This window comes from Grampus griseus (genome assembly GCF_964374135.1).
Source record: "Grampus griseus genome assembly, chromosome: 9".
Taxonomy (NCBI): domain Eukaryota; kingdom Metazoa; phylum Chordata; class Mammalia; order Artiodactyla; family Delphinidae; genus Grampus; species Grampus griseus.
This window is the reverse complement of record NC_139003.1, coordinates 59,111,202-59,127,642: the sequence shown is the minus strand read 5'-3', so window position 1 is coordinate 59,127,642 and position 16,441 is coordinate 59,111,202. Positions and strand designations below refer to the sequence as shown.

Below are 16,441 nucleotides of genomic sequence, written 5' to 3'. Positions count from 1 at the left end.
GAAATGAGAGTAAAAGTATTTGATGGTCTGAGATGGAATTGATGCAGTTATTTTACAACTTTGAGTAAATTTAAAGTAAAATTTAAAAACGTAAGCCTTCTTTGCTTGCACTGAAATATTATGACTATATAGATGAGAAGTGTTGCCCCTGAAACTTGGTCTGAGTTCTCTTGTTAATATAAGAGAAATTTCTGCAAATTCAATTTGGAATCAACACGTAGGCACTTTTAAGATTTCTTTTTCATGGTCTTAAATACAGAAAATCATAATCTATTTTAAGCTTCTTATAAATGATGGAGCACTTGTTTACATGTGTAAAATGACTCTATCTAAGTAGTGTATTGAAGTTCATGTTCATGTTTGCTATTTAATGACACCTAATGATATTCAACGAAGGGTTATGCTAAACCAAAGAGAAAATGTGTTACCCAGGCAACTGCCTCAGGCAGACTAGAGATTCAGGCATATGGCTCTGTAGTATACATTATTTCAGCATTTTTAAGCATAAAGAACCACACATGTAATTGACTGTGAAAAATTACTGCTCAGTTACTGTATTGTATGGTCATAATAGAAGTAAATGAATACGTCATTGTTATTGGAACAAATCTGTTGGGAACCACTTGTAGACTCTACTATTTAAGAAGCAGAAATACAATAAGAAGAAAATAGCTGGTTTAATTAACATGTAAAATTGGGTTAATTTGAATTCAGCTGGCACAGCAGATATTAATGTTGGCTTTTTTTGTGTGCGTGTGATATTCTGGCTTAAGCCTATGTACTTCTATTTCTTTTGGCCACACCATAAATAATTTTATTTAAAAAAATATGATAAAGGCTATTTCAGTCATTGAATTTTTGCTTGCTAAGGGCTTATGTTCTGATCACATCAAAAAAGGTTTTTGCGTGTATCCATAATGTAAGTTTTATAAGTGAAAGAAAATGTTAAAATATTTGAGTAACTGATAATGTTTTTTCAAAGGGCAATCAGTAAAACTTGATTTCATGTATTTTTAAAAAATTTAGTTTACTGCTTTTTAGTCAGAGTGCCTAGCTGGACAGTTACTGCATTGGCAGATGCGAGACAGTAGCACATTTGCTCTTGTCACTTTTTGTGTGTCTGTGCTTATTGAGATGCTTCTTACTTGTTTCCGAATATCATTTTAATCATCGTCACCTTGCTTCAGAGCTTCAGAAAAACGCATTGAGAAAGGCATTGTGTTCCGATTACAAAATGATTTAACTCAATCAATTTTTGGTGTTTTAAAATGCCATTTGGGCAAAGAACACCCATAGATAGTACGGGCCTGCGAAGGTTGTTCCTTGAGCTGTCTACTGTGCCGTAGGTACTCACATAGTCTCTGGAGTGCAGGGCGCTTTTGTGTTTTTCGGCTCTAAACTAATCAAACTGGAGACTGAAGTCAGATATGCAAAGGGTTTGGCAGCATGTACTCGACGGGAAGCATTTAAAGTATGTAACTGGTTTCCAGTGGCAATCTAACAGCTAACCTGCTACTTTATGCAGTGATAGGCCAGTGTACGGTGGTCCTTAAAAAATGCTAGTTAACAAATTTACTTGCCTGCTGGCTTTCCAGTTACTGATTTATCGGGCTTATCTGCAGTTGATCATCCCGTTATCCTTCTTCATTTGCCATTTTATTTATTTTCATTTTTATTTATTTATCTGTTTTTGGCTGCTCTGCACAGCATGTGGGATGTTAGTTCCCCGACCAGGGATCCCATGCCCCCGGCACTGGAAGCATGGAGTCTTAACCACGGGACTACCAGGGAAATCCCTTCTTTAAAAATTTATTTTTATTTTTATTTTTTGGTATTTGCCATTTTAATAATGTTGAAAGCCTTCTCATCCAGCCTTGAAAGAATAAGGGAAGATCTAGGAAACCTAGATTAAAAAAAAAAATCTACTTTGCTTACCCAAGTGGATTTTCCAGTATGGTTTATAACTACTTCTCCCTTTTTTCACCACTGGTCTTTCTCCTTTTCAACTTTTTCCCCCATTAAAGGCAATCCCCAATTTAAAATGAGTTGCTCATAGTGTTTTTAGTAACTTTGTATGCATTTTATTTTTATAGTTATTATAAAATATTGGCTATATTCCTTGTGTTGTATAGTATTATCTGTGTAGCTTAATTTTTACATGATAATTTGTACCTCTTAATCCCCTACCCCTATATTGCCTTTCACCCCTTCCTTGTCCCCAGTGGTAACCACTGGTTTGTTCTCTATATCTGTTGAGTCTCCTTCTTTTTTGTTATATTCACTAGTTTGTTGTATTTTTTATATTCCACATATAAGTGGTATCATACAGTATTTGTCTTTATTTGTCTGATTTATTTCACTTAACATAATACCCTCCAAGTCCATCCATGTTGCTGCAAATGGCAAAATTTCATTCTTTTTTATGGCTGAGTAGTATTTCACTGTGTATGTATATTTGTGTGAGTGTGTGTGTGTGTATATCTCACCTCTTCTTTATCCATTCATCTGTTGATGGACACTTAGGTTGCTTCCATATCTTGGCAATTGTAAATAATGCTGCTATGAACATTGGGGTGCATGTAACTTTTCGAATTAGTGTTTTCTTTTTCTTCAGATATATACCCAGGAGTGGAATTGCTGGGTCACATGGTAGTTCTATTTTTTCTTTTTTTTTTTTTTTTGCGGTACACGGGCCTATCACTGCTGTGGCCTCTCCCGTTGCGGAGCACAGGCTCCGGACGCGCAGGCTCAGCGCCCATGGCTCACGGGCCCAGCCGCTCTGCGGCATGTGGGATCTTCCCGGACCGGGGCATGAACCCGTGTCCCCTGCATCGGCAGGCGGACTCTCAACCACTGCGCCACCAGGGAAGCCCTATTTTTAATTTTTTGAGAAACCTCCGTACTGTTTTCCACAGTGGCTGCACCAATTTACATTCCTACCGACAGAGTACACTTTTCTATTAACAAAAACCCAAGTCTTTGGATAGATCTCAAAATGCTGTTTACCCCATGATGTAATAAAGAGTATCTGTGGTACGTATTACTGAACTCAATATTGGTAATTATTCAGAATAGGAACAATGTAATATAAGATAGCTTTTTTTAGGTACTTTTTTACAATAATGATATATTTAAGAAATAACAGTATAGAGTCTTATGGAGATAGAGAATCTGATTTGTTTCTAGTTTTAAAAAGCCTGTGGTGGTTCTTTTCCTTGATGCAGCCTCACTCTTGTGGGGATTGTTCATGATTAAAGCTTTTCTATAACTCAAAGTTAAAAGATGGGAGGTTGGGGGAGGTGGCTGGACACAGGGACAGATTCTCCTGAAGTTCTTGGGCGGTATTATTTAACAGGGAAGGAAAGAAGCAATGGGGTGTAGAGCATGTGTAGGTGAAAAACACTTTTCAGTGTGTAACTGAGAGAACTATTAGCAAAAGTGAAGTAGAACGGGGATGGATCATACTTGCTCGACATGTTTGATCCCGCTGATAAGGAAGAAAGTATTAGAGGTAGAAGGACACCCTGTATAAATGCCAGCAGTTGGCACAGTCCGCCTTGGGCAGCTCAAATACTGTTTGAAATGAACTGCAAAGCAGTGGCCAGACAGGTAGATCTGGAAGCATGGGCATATCACTCACCGAGTTAAGCTCGTAATTACAAGAGCCTTTATATTTATCTTCTTTTGGCAATATGGGAGCAGTGATATATGCAGAGGTGGTATTTATAAGCTAAATTCATGATAACAATACAGTAAAATTGCTAATAAAATCTTTAATAGGTTTTTAAAGCCAGGCAGTAGCCTGCTTGTTTGAACAACATTCAAGCTGTCAGATTTCATTGGAGCCATTGAATTTAAATAGCCCCTTGGCGAACGCTGCAGTGAGATTTGAACCTGAATGCATGGTAGGGCTGAGGAACCCAGCTGGCCTCAGGACAGATGCACTCCTGGGAACGCCAGGCCGGTGCCAGAGCCAGGCTGGACACGGATCCTCCCTCTGACTGAAGACGGAAGAAAATGGGATTGTAGCGTGAAAAGCACTGGAGAGAGCACCTGTAAGAGATCAGGAAAGGGGGTCTGTTCCAACTTGCCCAGCAAGATCATGCTGCCCGTTAGGCAAGGGAAAACTACAACTCGAGCCTCTTTCTACCTTATTACTGATGGTTTTTAGAATATAAAATGAGGTAATAACTCATTGTCTCTTTCTAGAATGTGTTAAGAACAGTTGCGTTAAATTTACATAATTAGGGCCGTTGAGGCTTAGTTTGTTTGCTCACTGACCATCAACTGGAATATTAAATAAAATCTTTATTTATGACCTCTTTCATCATCTGCCTAAGTAGCGGTTTTTGTAACCTCAGTAACTTCGGGACCTCAGAGTCTCTGCTTCTCTGGCGGCTGCAGGCCACCAGGCATCCCAAGGGCACACCTGATGTGCTCCTGGGCTTTAAAAGCTGTGTGCTTTGACTTCTAGGACAAGCCCCCCAGCTCTGTCTAGAGAGCGTATCCTGGATTTGATCACTTCTGTTTTTCTCTCTCCTGCTATGACCCCGGTCCCACCCACTGCAGCCACTTCCAACTGGACTCGTGCTCCAGGGTTTCCTGAGTGTTCTTTCCAGGAGCTCACATCACCCCCCCTGCATAAAACCCTCCAACATGGCTGTTTCCCATGTGTGCTTGGAATGGAATCCACACAGCCTGTATGCCCTGCACCCTCCTTCATCCCCATCTCTCTCCCTGCCCCCCACCCCTGTACTCTCCAGCCACTCAGGTGTCTCCCTGTGCCATGGAACTTGGCAGGGTTGGCTGGTCGTAGGTCCAGACCTCACACTGAGGTTTCTTCCACCAGAATACCCTTGCTCCATATCTTCCTGTGCCTCCTCCTTTACATCATTCAGATCTTAATACCACCCCCCAGGAGGCATTTCCTCACCACCTATCTCCATCATTCTCAAGTTTGGCTGGGTGGGAAGTTAAAAAACAACAACAACAAAAAAAAAAACGGATGGTTGCTCTGATCCCTCCTCATACCCATTAAATAGGCTCACTGGGGCTAAGAAGCACTATCTTAATGTATTTCTCAATTTTGTCCTCTACACAGCAGTTATCTGATCTAGAACCATCTCATCTTTATGTAGGTATGTTTGAGCTCATTGTCTGCCTTCTCCACTGGAACGGAACTCCTCGAGGACATGGATTCTGTCAATCTTATTCATTTTCATAGTACCCTTAGCGCCTAGGGCATTGCCTGGCGTATGCTAAGTGCGGGGTATGTATATGTTTGGGGCCCTGAACAATGTATATTTCCAGGGCATTTGGGAGGGAGATAAAAGAACTGGAAACCCCCCAAAGCTATTAAAGATGTTAAAGTCATGGAGGCCAAAACTGTTTTGATAAACTGGCCATCACAGGAGAGCCCAGTTCTGTTTTTGTTTTTTTTTTCTTTTTTTCGCTTGACATTCACAGATACTTGAACCTGGGTGGTCTGGTGGTTGGAGCCCAGTTTTTGGAGTTAGATTTTACTTTCATCTCTGCCATTATTCCTGGACAGCTGTTTGGCTTCTGTTGTAACACAGGGAAGAAGGTTATAAGGAGAAGTTATTTTTGTGAAGCACTCTTATGGTTAGGAACCTTAAGTAAAAGTGGTAATTGGATTTTGATGTGCTGTATTGTCTATTACCAAACTTCCTAAAGTCTAAACAGATCAGCTCCTTACGTGCCGTTGCTTAAACTTTCATAGCCACGGGAGTTGGCCTGGAGATAGGAGCCAGGCGGGAGATGAGAGGGACCACACAGGGTACAAGCCATTGCTGAGCGAGAGTAAGCAACAGCAGGGAGGAAGAGAACTGGAGCTTATCCACCTTGGATGGCCAGAGTGAGTGGGAGTCTTTCAACTGTTTGCTTCTTTTTTCAGCTCTCCCTACCCCCACCCATTTTGTTCAGTCCTTCTGCCACTACCCAAATTTAAGGTGCTTGCTGTTTTGTTTCATAGAAATTTTCATTCTCTTTCTTACTACACAAATAATTCAATATGTGTGTTATTGAAAAGATTAGAAAATGTGGACAAGAAAAAACCTTAAATTTCTAATATTTTAACTACCTGGAGATACACCCATGACTAACTCTTTGGTGTTCATCCTTCAAACTCTTTGTGTGTGTGTATGAGATACCATTTTTGTCTATTTTTCACAAAATGGGCTTGTTTTCTACATACATTTGTGTAACCAATTTTGTACTTAATAACATGAATTTGTTTATTGCAGTTTGTAGTGGTTGGACAGTTCTCAGTGTCTGAATGGTCCTTTATTTAATCAGTCATGAATTGTTGCATATTGAGGTTGTTTTCACTTTTTTCACTGTTACCAACAATGCTGCTTGAACATTCCTGTAGAGAAAAGTTTGCACACATTCACTGATGATGTTTTAGGGTAAATTCCTGGAAGTGCGATTGTGGTGTCAAGGAGTGTGGGCGTTATCAAGACTCTTGCTGTATTGTTGGATTGTCCTCCGGAGAGTGTAGTGCCATAAACTTCTATCCCCTTGTCGTAAGGAGCCTTTCTGTCTCCTTCAGATCTTCATGATTCTTCCCTGGATTCAACCAACAATCTCCCCAACTCCAGGCTCTTCTCCCTCCAGTTCATTTAACCCTCCTCTGACAGATTGAAGGGTCTGAAGCACAAATTCATCATGTCACTAAAAGTTCTAGATTTTATCTGCCATTATGAACTCCATACCTTCCTTTGTGCTTGCCCTCCCTCCAGCACACTTGCACTTCTTGTGGCTCTTCATCTCCAGCCTTCCTTCCTTGGTTCCTGGCTCACCGTCTACTCCCCCAGACCTCCAGTTGTTTGGGGCAGAAATTGCCCTTTTCATCTATGTGTTCCCAGCACTGGCTTGTGCTCAGCACATAGAACAGGTGCTGAATTGGAGTCAGTGGCCTTTCCTTTCCCCACCTGCCAGCTCTACTTGATCATCTCCCCTCTTTTACAAGACTGATGTTACATGACCACATGGTCACATCTTCCCTCTGATGTCACGTGTTCCTAATTTCACAGACTTTCTCCATCTCCTCCTTTTTCTCAATATAACAATAATCTTTCCCTCCTCTGAATTCGTGGAGTAATTTATCTCCAGTTCTCTTATATTACCTACCATTTTTTCTATAATACCATAATTTTCCATCTATATTCTCTGTTATAAGTCTTTCCAGGCTGAGAGCTTTCCCTTGCAAAGTTGAGAAGGGGCGGGGAAGGAAGCCTACAGTTATGCTAATGTAAAAAGCACTGACATCATTTTGGTATGTATCCTAGTATCTTCCTCTGTCTGTAGTAGACATGTAATCTTACATCATCCTAAGCATAATGTCCAGAGGCACTCCACTTTTAATCCTTTCCTCCTTGGCTCAGTATGTGACTGCAGTATGTAGTGCTGTAGCTGTTTTACCGAGACTTTAAAGGACTTGTAATATAGCTGCTGTTATAAATGGCTTTCAGAAGAACAATAGCTCTGGTGGTTTGGAGAACAAAAATGACTTGCTTAAAAAAATCTCTGCTCGTGTTAGAACCATGAAATAGAGTAGCTGGAAACCTACTCTCCCCTAATCTTTTTTTTTTTTTCCACTGGTTTGTGCACTTTCTCACTTTTTTTTTTAACATCTTTATTGGAGTATAATTGCTTTACAATGGTGTGTTAGTTTCTGCTTTATAACAGAGTCAGCTATACATATACATATATCCCCATATCTCCTCCCGCCTGCGTCTCCCTCCCACCCTCCCTATCCCACCCCTCTAGGTGGTCACAAAGCACCGAGCTGATCTCCCTGTGCTATGTGGCTGCTTCCCACTAGCTATCTGTTTTACATTTGGTAGTGTATGTATGTCCATGCCACTCTCTCACTTAGTCCCAGCCTACCATTCCCCCTCTCCGTGTCCTCAAGTCCATTCTCTACGTCTGTGTCTTTATTCCTGTCCTGCCCCTAGGTTCTTCAGAACCATTTTTTTTTTTTTTTAGATTCTGTATATATGCGTTAGCATACAGTATTTGTTTTTCTGTTTTTGACTTACCTCACTCTGTATGACAGACTTTAGGTCCATCCACCTCACTACAAATAACTCAGTTTTGTTTCTTTTTATGGTTGAGTAATATTCCATTCTATACATGTGCCACATCTTCTTTATCCATTCATCTGTTGATGGACACTTAGGTTGCTTCCGTGTCCTGGCTATTGTAAATAGAGCTGCAGTGAACATTGTGGTGCTGTTTTTGAATTATGGTTTTCTCAGGGTATATGCCCAGTATTGGGATTGCTGGGTTGTATGGTAGTTCTATTTTTAGTGTTTTAAGGAACCTCCATACTGTTCTCCATAGTGGCTGTATCAATTTACATTCCCACCAACAGTGCAAGAGGCTTCCCTTTTCTCTACACCCTCTCCAGCATTTATTGTTTGTAGATTTTTAGATGATGGCCATTCTGACTGGTGTGAGAGGATACCTCATTGTAGTTTTTCTTTGCATTTCTCTAATGATTAGTGATGTTGAGCATCCTTTCATGTGTTTGTTGGCAATCTGTATATCTTCTTTGGAGAAATGTCTATTTAGGTCTTCTGCCCATTTTTGGATTGGGTTGTTTGTTTTTTTGATGTTGAGCTGCATGAGCTGCTTGTAAATTTTGGAGTTTAATCCTTTGTCAGATGCTTCGTTTGCAGATATTTTCTCCCACTCTGAAGGTTGTCTTTTTGTCTTGTTTATGGTTTCTTTTGCTGTGCAAAGGCTTTGAAGTTTCATTAGGTCCCATTTGTTTATTTTTGTTTTTATTTCCATTTCTCTAGGAGGTGGGTCAAAAAGGATCTTGCTGTGATTTATGTCATAGAATGTTCTGCCTGTGTTTTCCTCTAAGAGTTTTATAGTGTCTGGCCTTACATTTAGGGCTTTAATTCATTTTCTTTTCTTTTCTTTTTTTTTTTTTGCGGTACGCGGGCCTCTCACTCTTGTGGCCTCTCCCGTTGCGGAGCACAGGCTCCGGACGTGCAGCCTCAGCGGCCACGGCTCACGGGCCCAGCCGCTCCGCGGCATGTGGGATCTTCCCGGACCGGGGTACGTGTCCCCTGCATCGGCAGGCAGACTCTCAACCACTGCGCCACCAGGGAAGCCCTAGGTCTTTAATACATTTTGAGTTCATTTTTGTGTATGGTGTTAGGGAGTGTTCTAATTTCATTCTTTTACATGTAGCTATCCAGTTTTCCCAGCACCACTTATTGAAGAGGCTGTCTTTTCTCCATTGTATATTCTTGCCTCCTTTATCAAAAATAAAGTGACCATATGTGCATGGGTTTATCTCTGGGCTTTCTATCCTGTTCCATTGATCTGTATTTCTGTTTTTGTGTCAGTATGTCCCCTAATCTTGAATGGTGTAGGCCTGTGAAAATGTGACTTCTGTGTTTGCTTCCATGTCAGCTGACCCGTATCGCACTATTAGTTGCTACAGGTGAGCATTAGTGTCATATCGTGACTGTTCCTCTTAGACGCTAGATGCAGAGCTCATCAGAGTTGTGTGATTTATTTTAGAGGGTGTCTAACATTGTCAAAGAAGTTTGGGAAGTTGAGGGCGGAAAAGGAACTAAGTGAGCTCACCAGCCAGGTCTGAACTTGATTAAGCTGGTATTCTTTCTTGTAACGTACGCTAATACCCATTAAATCTGCAAAGCAAGACTGGAATACTGTTTACACAAAAAATATGTGTACCTAAGTAAATGTTTTTAGATATCACGCTGTAAATGAATATAGTACTATATAATTATTCTGATAGCCTTCTAGTCAGATTACCTTGAAAATCCAAAATGATCTTGAAGAATGGTAAAACATTATGATTTCATAGTTCATCTGTATACCTCCTACATAGATGTATAATACTTGTGTCTAACAGGATTACCAAATTACATACCTTTTTGGTATCTGTAACATGCCTAAAATACCAGAGCATTCATTGGCCAGTTACAGTTATGAAACCACAATGACATTGCCAGAGGAGGATTTGTTCACCGATATAGATGGCCTTCAGGTTTCTCATACCATTTTGAGAGAGATGAGATTCTCTTTTTCTGGTATTTAAGCCTTCCTTTATTCAGATCATTACATTTAAGAAATGTCCTGGTTCTACATAACACACTGTGTGATTCGTCTTAACTCACCCACTGTCTATGCAGAGATAATTTATCGATTGTTACACTGGCAGCAAGTTCAGCTGATGAGTGTGTGGCTGTATGGTTGTTGGTGCTGCTCTGAGGAGGTCCTGGGGTGTGACGAGTGGTGGCGAGAAGAAAGCAGCCAATCAGAAACACATTTCTCCTCTGTGCTGCTGCTTCAGTGGTCTGGAGCCGGGCGAGCATGCGTCCCTAAGTGAAATGGTTCTGGGCAGTTTCATTCACAGCATTAAGTAGCCTTTGTTTAAAAACACCTAGTTCTGTGTTTCCAATCTTGGCCTATGTATTAATATTAGTTTGCTAGGGCTGTCATAACAAAGCACCACAAACTAGGTGGCTTAAAGAAAAAACAAAGAATTTTATTGTCTCACAGTTCCAGAGGCTGAGATCAAGGTGTTAGCAAGGTTGCTTCCTTCTGAGGGCCTGTTCCATGCTTCTTCCCTAGCTTCATTCGGGTGGTTTGCTGGCAGTCTTCGGCATTCCTGGGTTTGTAGAAGCATCACCCTGATCTCTGCCTCCATCTTCATGGGGCGCTCTCCCCGTGTGCACGTCTGGGTCCAGATTTCCCCTTTTCGTAAGGACTCTAGTCATTTTGGATTGGGTGCCCACCCTACTCCGGTAGGATCTCATCTTAACCAATTACATTTGCAACGATTGCATTCTGAGGTTAGGACTTCAACGTGGATTTTGGGGGGACATAGTTCAACCCCATATTCACCTTTCTCCTGAGGTCCACACTAGTCCTTTTGGCTTCCTGCTGGATACCATACTTCACTGTTCCATGGGTATCTCTAATTTAACATGGTTAGAATTGGTCTTACTCTCTCACAATTCCCTTCTTTTTCCTTTTTTATTCTTTATCTTTGGTGGTGGTGTCATCATGCCACTCAATTATCTAAGTTAGAAGTCTTGGAGTAACTCTGTTCTGGCTGTCAGCCTCTGACCTCCAATTGCTACCAAGTTTTGTCATTCCTGCCTCAGTTGTATTTCTCCACTTTTCCCCTTTCTCCAATCCTAGTGTTCCGGCTCTGGTTTAGGCCCCTGCTGTCTCTAGCTGTCAGGCTGTCTCCCCACGTCTCGTCTTTCCTCTGTTAAATTCATCTTCCACAGCAGTTCCTTTTCTAAAATAAAGATATGAACCTGGTATTTATTAACCCTAAAAACCTCCAGTGACTTCTCACTGCCTGCAAAAAAAAAGGTCAGGATTCTATAACTGGCCTTTAAAGGCCTTTACAGGTGGCTGGCATGATAGCTCAACCACTCTTTTACTCGGCAGGACCATTAGATGCAGGGTCAGTAACACCTTTGTCCTTCTCTAAATACAGCACAGCCCTCTGTACTTAGTTCTTTCCTCAGTGTGGATCGTCCTCCCCCTACCCTTCTCTCTTCTCTCCATCCTCCCATACCGATTGGAATTCTGTCTCGGTCAAATGGGAACCAGGACACTTGGTTTTCAGGCCAAAATGCCAGAAGCCAGTTGTTTCACCGTGCATGAGCCATAACTTCTAATAGTTTTCTCAAAAGTAAAATGAGGAGGTGGAAGGAGTTGATCTCTAAGATCTTTTCAGCTTTAAAATTTGTTCTTTAAATGCCACAGATTCGTGGAGCATTCCTTAATTTCCTTAGATTTATTCCTTAATTTATTATTTATTTATTCCTTAAGGAAGAATAAATCACTTCTCCTCTGTGCCCCTTGATACTTTATCTTTTACTTTTGATACTCAGCTCGTGTTCTGGCAGGGTTACATGCACACGACTACCTCTCCTTCCCCCAGCAGGCTGTCAGCTCCTTGAGGCCAGCCGGGAACCTTCCACTCATATGTGTTTCCCTTGCCATCCCCACCTGCCCCTGGTCCTGCTCACACACACAAGATTCTCAGTGAGACAGACTCTGTAGCCGAGGACAAAATGTTCTGGGCAAGTGTTCTTCTGTAATACGTGCCGTTCCTGAATGTTCCCCTGCGTTCGGAAGGATGTGTTTTTGGATGGTGAATGACATAGAGACCGTGTAATGAACACACCAGAGTTTTCCTTTCTTTGTGGCATTATTATAATCAGGTGACATTCTGGGAAATAGCTAAGTTAACGTTGTAGCACTTACTTTGTATAAAAATGTGTTCTCTCTATAAGATTTTAGAAGTAATTAACTGTTCTGTGAAACATGGGAAAGCACTTCTGTTTTCTTTCTCCTTCTATATCCTCGAGACTTGGACTGTCCCAATGTATCATTGAAATATTTGTACATTTAAAATACAAAATAGTGGCAAAGAACTTAGTTCTAAGACAGCCTTTGTGGATTTATTTACTCCTTGGAAGTCAAAGCATCTGTGGCCTGTTCTGCACCTCCTAATGGATAGATGTAATCATACCATGACCTTGCTCAGAAACTTGTATCTCTGAACGTCTGATCTCATTTCACAGTGTTCTCTTATGTACTTTTCTGTCCAGATAAAATTAGTTCCTCACATTTTCCTTGCACACTCCCTAGCTTTCTTGCACCTGCCTTTCTGCAGGCATTGCCCCTGCCTAAGGTGACCCCCTTTCTATGCCCATTACTGCATACCTGTATTTCACTAATTTTTCGAGACCCAACTCACATTCCATCTCTGCCACAAAGCTTTCTTTGGTTTCCTACCAAAATTCTGTTATCATCATCTTGGTTCCTGTCTTATGATTTGTCTTTCCTGTATAATATTCTAGACTAGTGTTATCTGTCTTACCAGACTAAAAGTGCCTTGGGGTCATATTTTGTGGCCAGTTTATCTGTATTCTATCCCCCACCCCAATATCATCCTTTAGTTCAATCCTCATGTGGTCAGTGGATATCAGTAATGAATGAATCTTTGTGAACCATTTTTACATGGTGTAGGAAGGTATTAATGAATGACTGAGCTGGTCTATTTTGTTGTTAACAACCATATATTAATCTAAAGTGTCTAAGCTTTATTTTTAGAATTAATGTGTCACCATATCCTCAAATCTGTCGTGTCTTTTAGATTCTGTGTGTTATTTCAGTCCACTCTATGTAAAAGGAAATGCTAAGTGTTTATACATGTTTTTAGGTTTGAATTTTATTTTTTGACAGTGACGTTTTATTTTTTCCCCTTAGTGTATATTTGTGTATGCTTTTATCTTCCACAAGCTACTGACTTTATGCTTTGTGCTTGTTTTGTGTTGCAGATTAATATCCTTTCAAGAATTTGTGGCGTTTGAATCTGTCCTGTGTGCCCCAGATGCTTTGTTCGTGGTGGCCTTCCAGCTGTTTGACAAAGCTGGCAAAGGAGAAGTCACTTTTGGTAAGGGGCGTGAGTGTGTGCACACCTAAGGAAGTGCAGACCTGTGTGAGCGGTTTGGGTTTTTTTCCCAAGAATGAAGTGTATGGAAATGGTTTTAAGAAGTTAGCCTATCCCTTTTAACAAAGATATCTCGGTGTTTTGAGGCTCCAGTTCTTGAAAAAAAAGTCTCCCTTCATGAAAAATTAAGTTTCTGGCTTAGTAGTTTTGATGCTCTGCTTTCGTTGTAAGGTGAGGGAGGATGGAGCACGACTGAGTCACAGGGTCGTAGAAGGTGAGAGACAGACAGGATTTGACCGTCCACTTCATTCCCTTCACAGTCAGTAGTGCTTCCCACTATTAGAATGAAGACGTTAATAAAGTGCCTAAGAACAGAAGGGATTCATGTTCCCAGTACCTTGTGTCCTTACCTTGTCCTCATGGAGTAGCTGGAGTCCAGAGGCAGCGCGCGAGATGGTAATTTGGAGCGGTACGTGGAGAACCCTGTTCTTCTCAGTAACACGTTTCCCTCTGGCTGGGCTGGCAGTGTCTGCTGTGCTGCCCCCGCCTTTATTGGGGGACACAGCACCATCTTCATGGGGCTCAGCCGCCAAGCTGCAGAAAACCCTGAAGTCTCCTAAGCATTAGGAGAAAGGGAAAACCAGGACATGGTGGGGCAGTGGTACGTTCTTGTTTAAAAATAAGCTGGTTACTGAAGATACATTGGGCAGAAGACACCACATTTCCCTCGGACTGTGCCGTGTCCAGCGTATGTTATCTGTGCGTGTGAACCTGGTGTAGAAAGCATTGCTGTGAGAATTTTGGAGCCCTTCTGGGGCACACAGATTGTGCATTTCAGGGGAAATGGGTAATGCACCCATTTTAAATGTCTTTCTTCCTTGTCTCTAATTTATTCAGACTTCTTGGTCTTGTCTTACTTGTACGTCGTGAGGAATGTACAGATGGGGGAAATACAGATGGTGTAATAGAGCACCATCTGTTCTGGATGGTTCTGGAATTGGAGAGACTTAGCTCCTCCCAGCTCTGCCACTTTTGTCTCTGAGTCAAGTTAATTATCCTTTCAGGTCTTTATTTTCCTTATCAGAAATGAAGGTAATAACTACATAAAGTATAGGTAAGGCAGCCTTCCCCTCGCCCACCCATTCCTCAACGTTCATTTGACATGACAGTTATTTAAGGCTAGATCAGCCAGGGCAGAGGCAAAAACACATATATTTACCTGGTTTTCTTTCATGTATTCTAGAAGCTCAGATGCTTTCCGTTAATACTTCGCGAGGATTATTTGATATTTTAAAATCCCTAGAATAATTTTAGTTTTTGCCTCTCCCATCACCCAGTTCCTCTAGCCACAACTTTTCAGTGGAATACCAATAAAAATGTTCCCACTAAAATCTCCAAATAATAAATGAGCAGCTAGCTCATGGTGGTGTTGATTTACCCAGTGGGAGTCAGTTTGATGAGAACGTTATGATGACGTTTCCTCGGGGTGAACAACAAGGGGAACCTGTAAGTTTGCGTGAGCTCCGCACAGGTGTGCTCGCTCTCTCGTCTTCCTCCTTTCTGCAGCAAATCTGGAGGGAGGGCTGGAAGAGAGCTGGACTGGAGATGGGGGGCTGAGGAACAGATTTCCGGCGTTTTCCCGACTCCGATCAGTCTTCCGTCGTGGGCATGAAGTGGCGGGGCTGATGTTACCACCAGCACACCACTGGCCTGGCGGAGGAAAGAAGCAAGAGGCTTTGCCAGTGCTGGGAGGGCTGTGTGTGTGTTAGTGTGGTTAGGAGAAAAGAACAGGTAAAGCAGCAGAATGTGGGAGATGGGAGTCATCTGTGAATTGTAGACAGAACGTGGCATGACAACTGTTTCTGCTTCTCTCTAGCTGTTGGTTGATGGACAAGTCATTTCCGATTTCTGAGCCTTATTTTCCTTATCTACAAAATCAGGGTAATAACCTACCTTCCAGGACTATTGCACATAAACGGGCCATGTGGAAAACAAAGGCCTTTATAAAAATAATATTACTAAAAGAAATAATGTGAGAGAACAAAGGAGGATTTCCTTTTTTTTCTTCTTCTTTCTTTTGTTCTTTGAGAAGCCCTTTATTTTAACTTGCAGTTTAACCACTGGTCAGGTAGCTGGGAATTTTGCTTACTATCTGTGCTGTGTTGAACACTGTCCCATCTCTGAAGACATACGAGAGTGCGTAAGACATCGGGGCTTCCAGGGGGCTACGATTCTGCTTCTGTCCTCAGCTGCATGTGACTGTGGTGGAAGAGTGCATAGCCCATCTCTCGATACCCTGCCTTCTGCAGGTAATTTGTTCCAGAATCTGCCTGTCTCACAAAACACAAACAGGGTATGTCCTGTATCTGTTTATGAGGAGCCAGTGGCGTCCTCACCCTGTGGGTGTAATAAAATGTAGCCTGGGCTTTTCTGAGCTATTAATCCCCATCTAGGATTAAACTGAAAGAGCTATTCATAGTACAAAGAAGATACTCAAATGACCATCAAATTGCAAAATGATAGCTGACTTAACATTTTTCATGAGGTCGGGTAGAGTCATTCAGTGGAGGTGAGTGCTGTGTACAACAGGCTTTTGCCAAGTAAACACAATCATATGGGAGGTGTGGCAGCCTTAGGAGTGTTTTATCAGCAGGTACCTTTAGAAGAAGCTAACAAATAAGTACGTTTTTCAGGAAACTTGTAATGGGGTTGAAGAAATTTTTTAAAAAATGGAGTTGGGCAGAAAAGTGGACTTTCCTAGTCAATCCTGATCTCATAGCCCACAGTATTATAAGGGAATCCAGATTTGTGCCCTGGCTCTCTGTCCATATGAAGCTGTTTGAGAGACACACAGTGGCACTCTTTGCTCTGATTACTTCCTCAGCTCCCTGTAAATCCTTCACTCAAGAGTGACCCTTTTGTATATCAGAAGGTTGCCCTCCTGAGTAT

The 16,441-nt window shown here is 41.6% G+C and overlaps 1 protein-coding gene across 1 annotated transcript in view; it reads left to right on the top strand.

Moving 5' to 3' along the window:
* SLC25A13 (solute carrier family 25 member 13) overlaps positions 1-16,441 on the top strand; it is a gene marked incomplete at its 5' end in the record, with an annotated part of 203,471 nt that overhangs the window by 77,455 nt on the left and 109,575 nt on the right. The window contains 1 exon segment of the mRNA XM_082662488.1: positions 13,380-13,495. Within this exon segment, the coding sequence (XP_082518614.1) occupies positions 13,380-13,495 (116 nt within the window).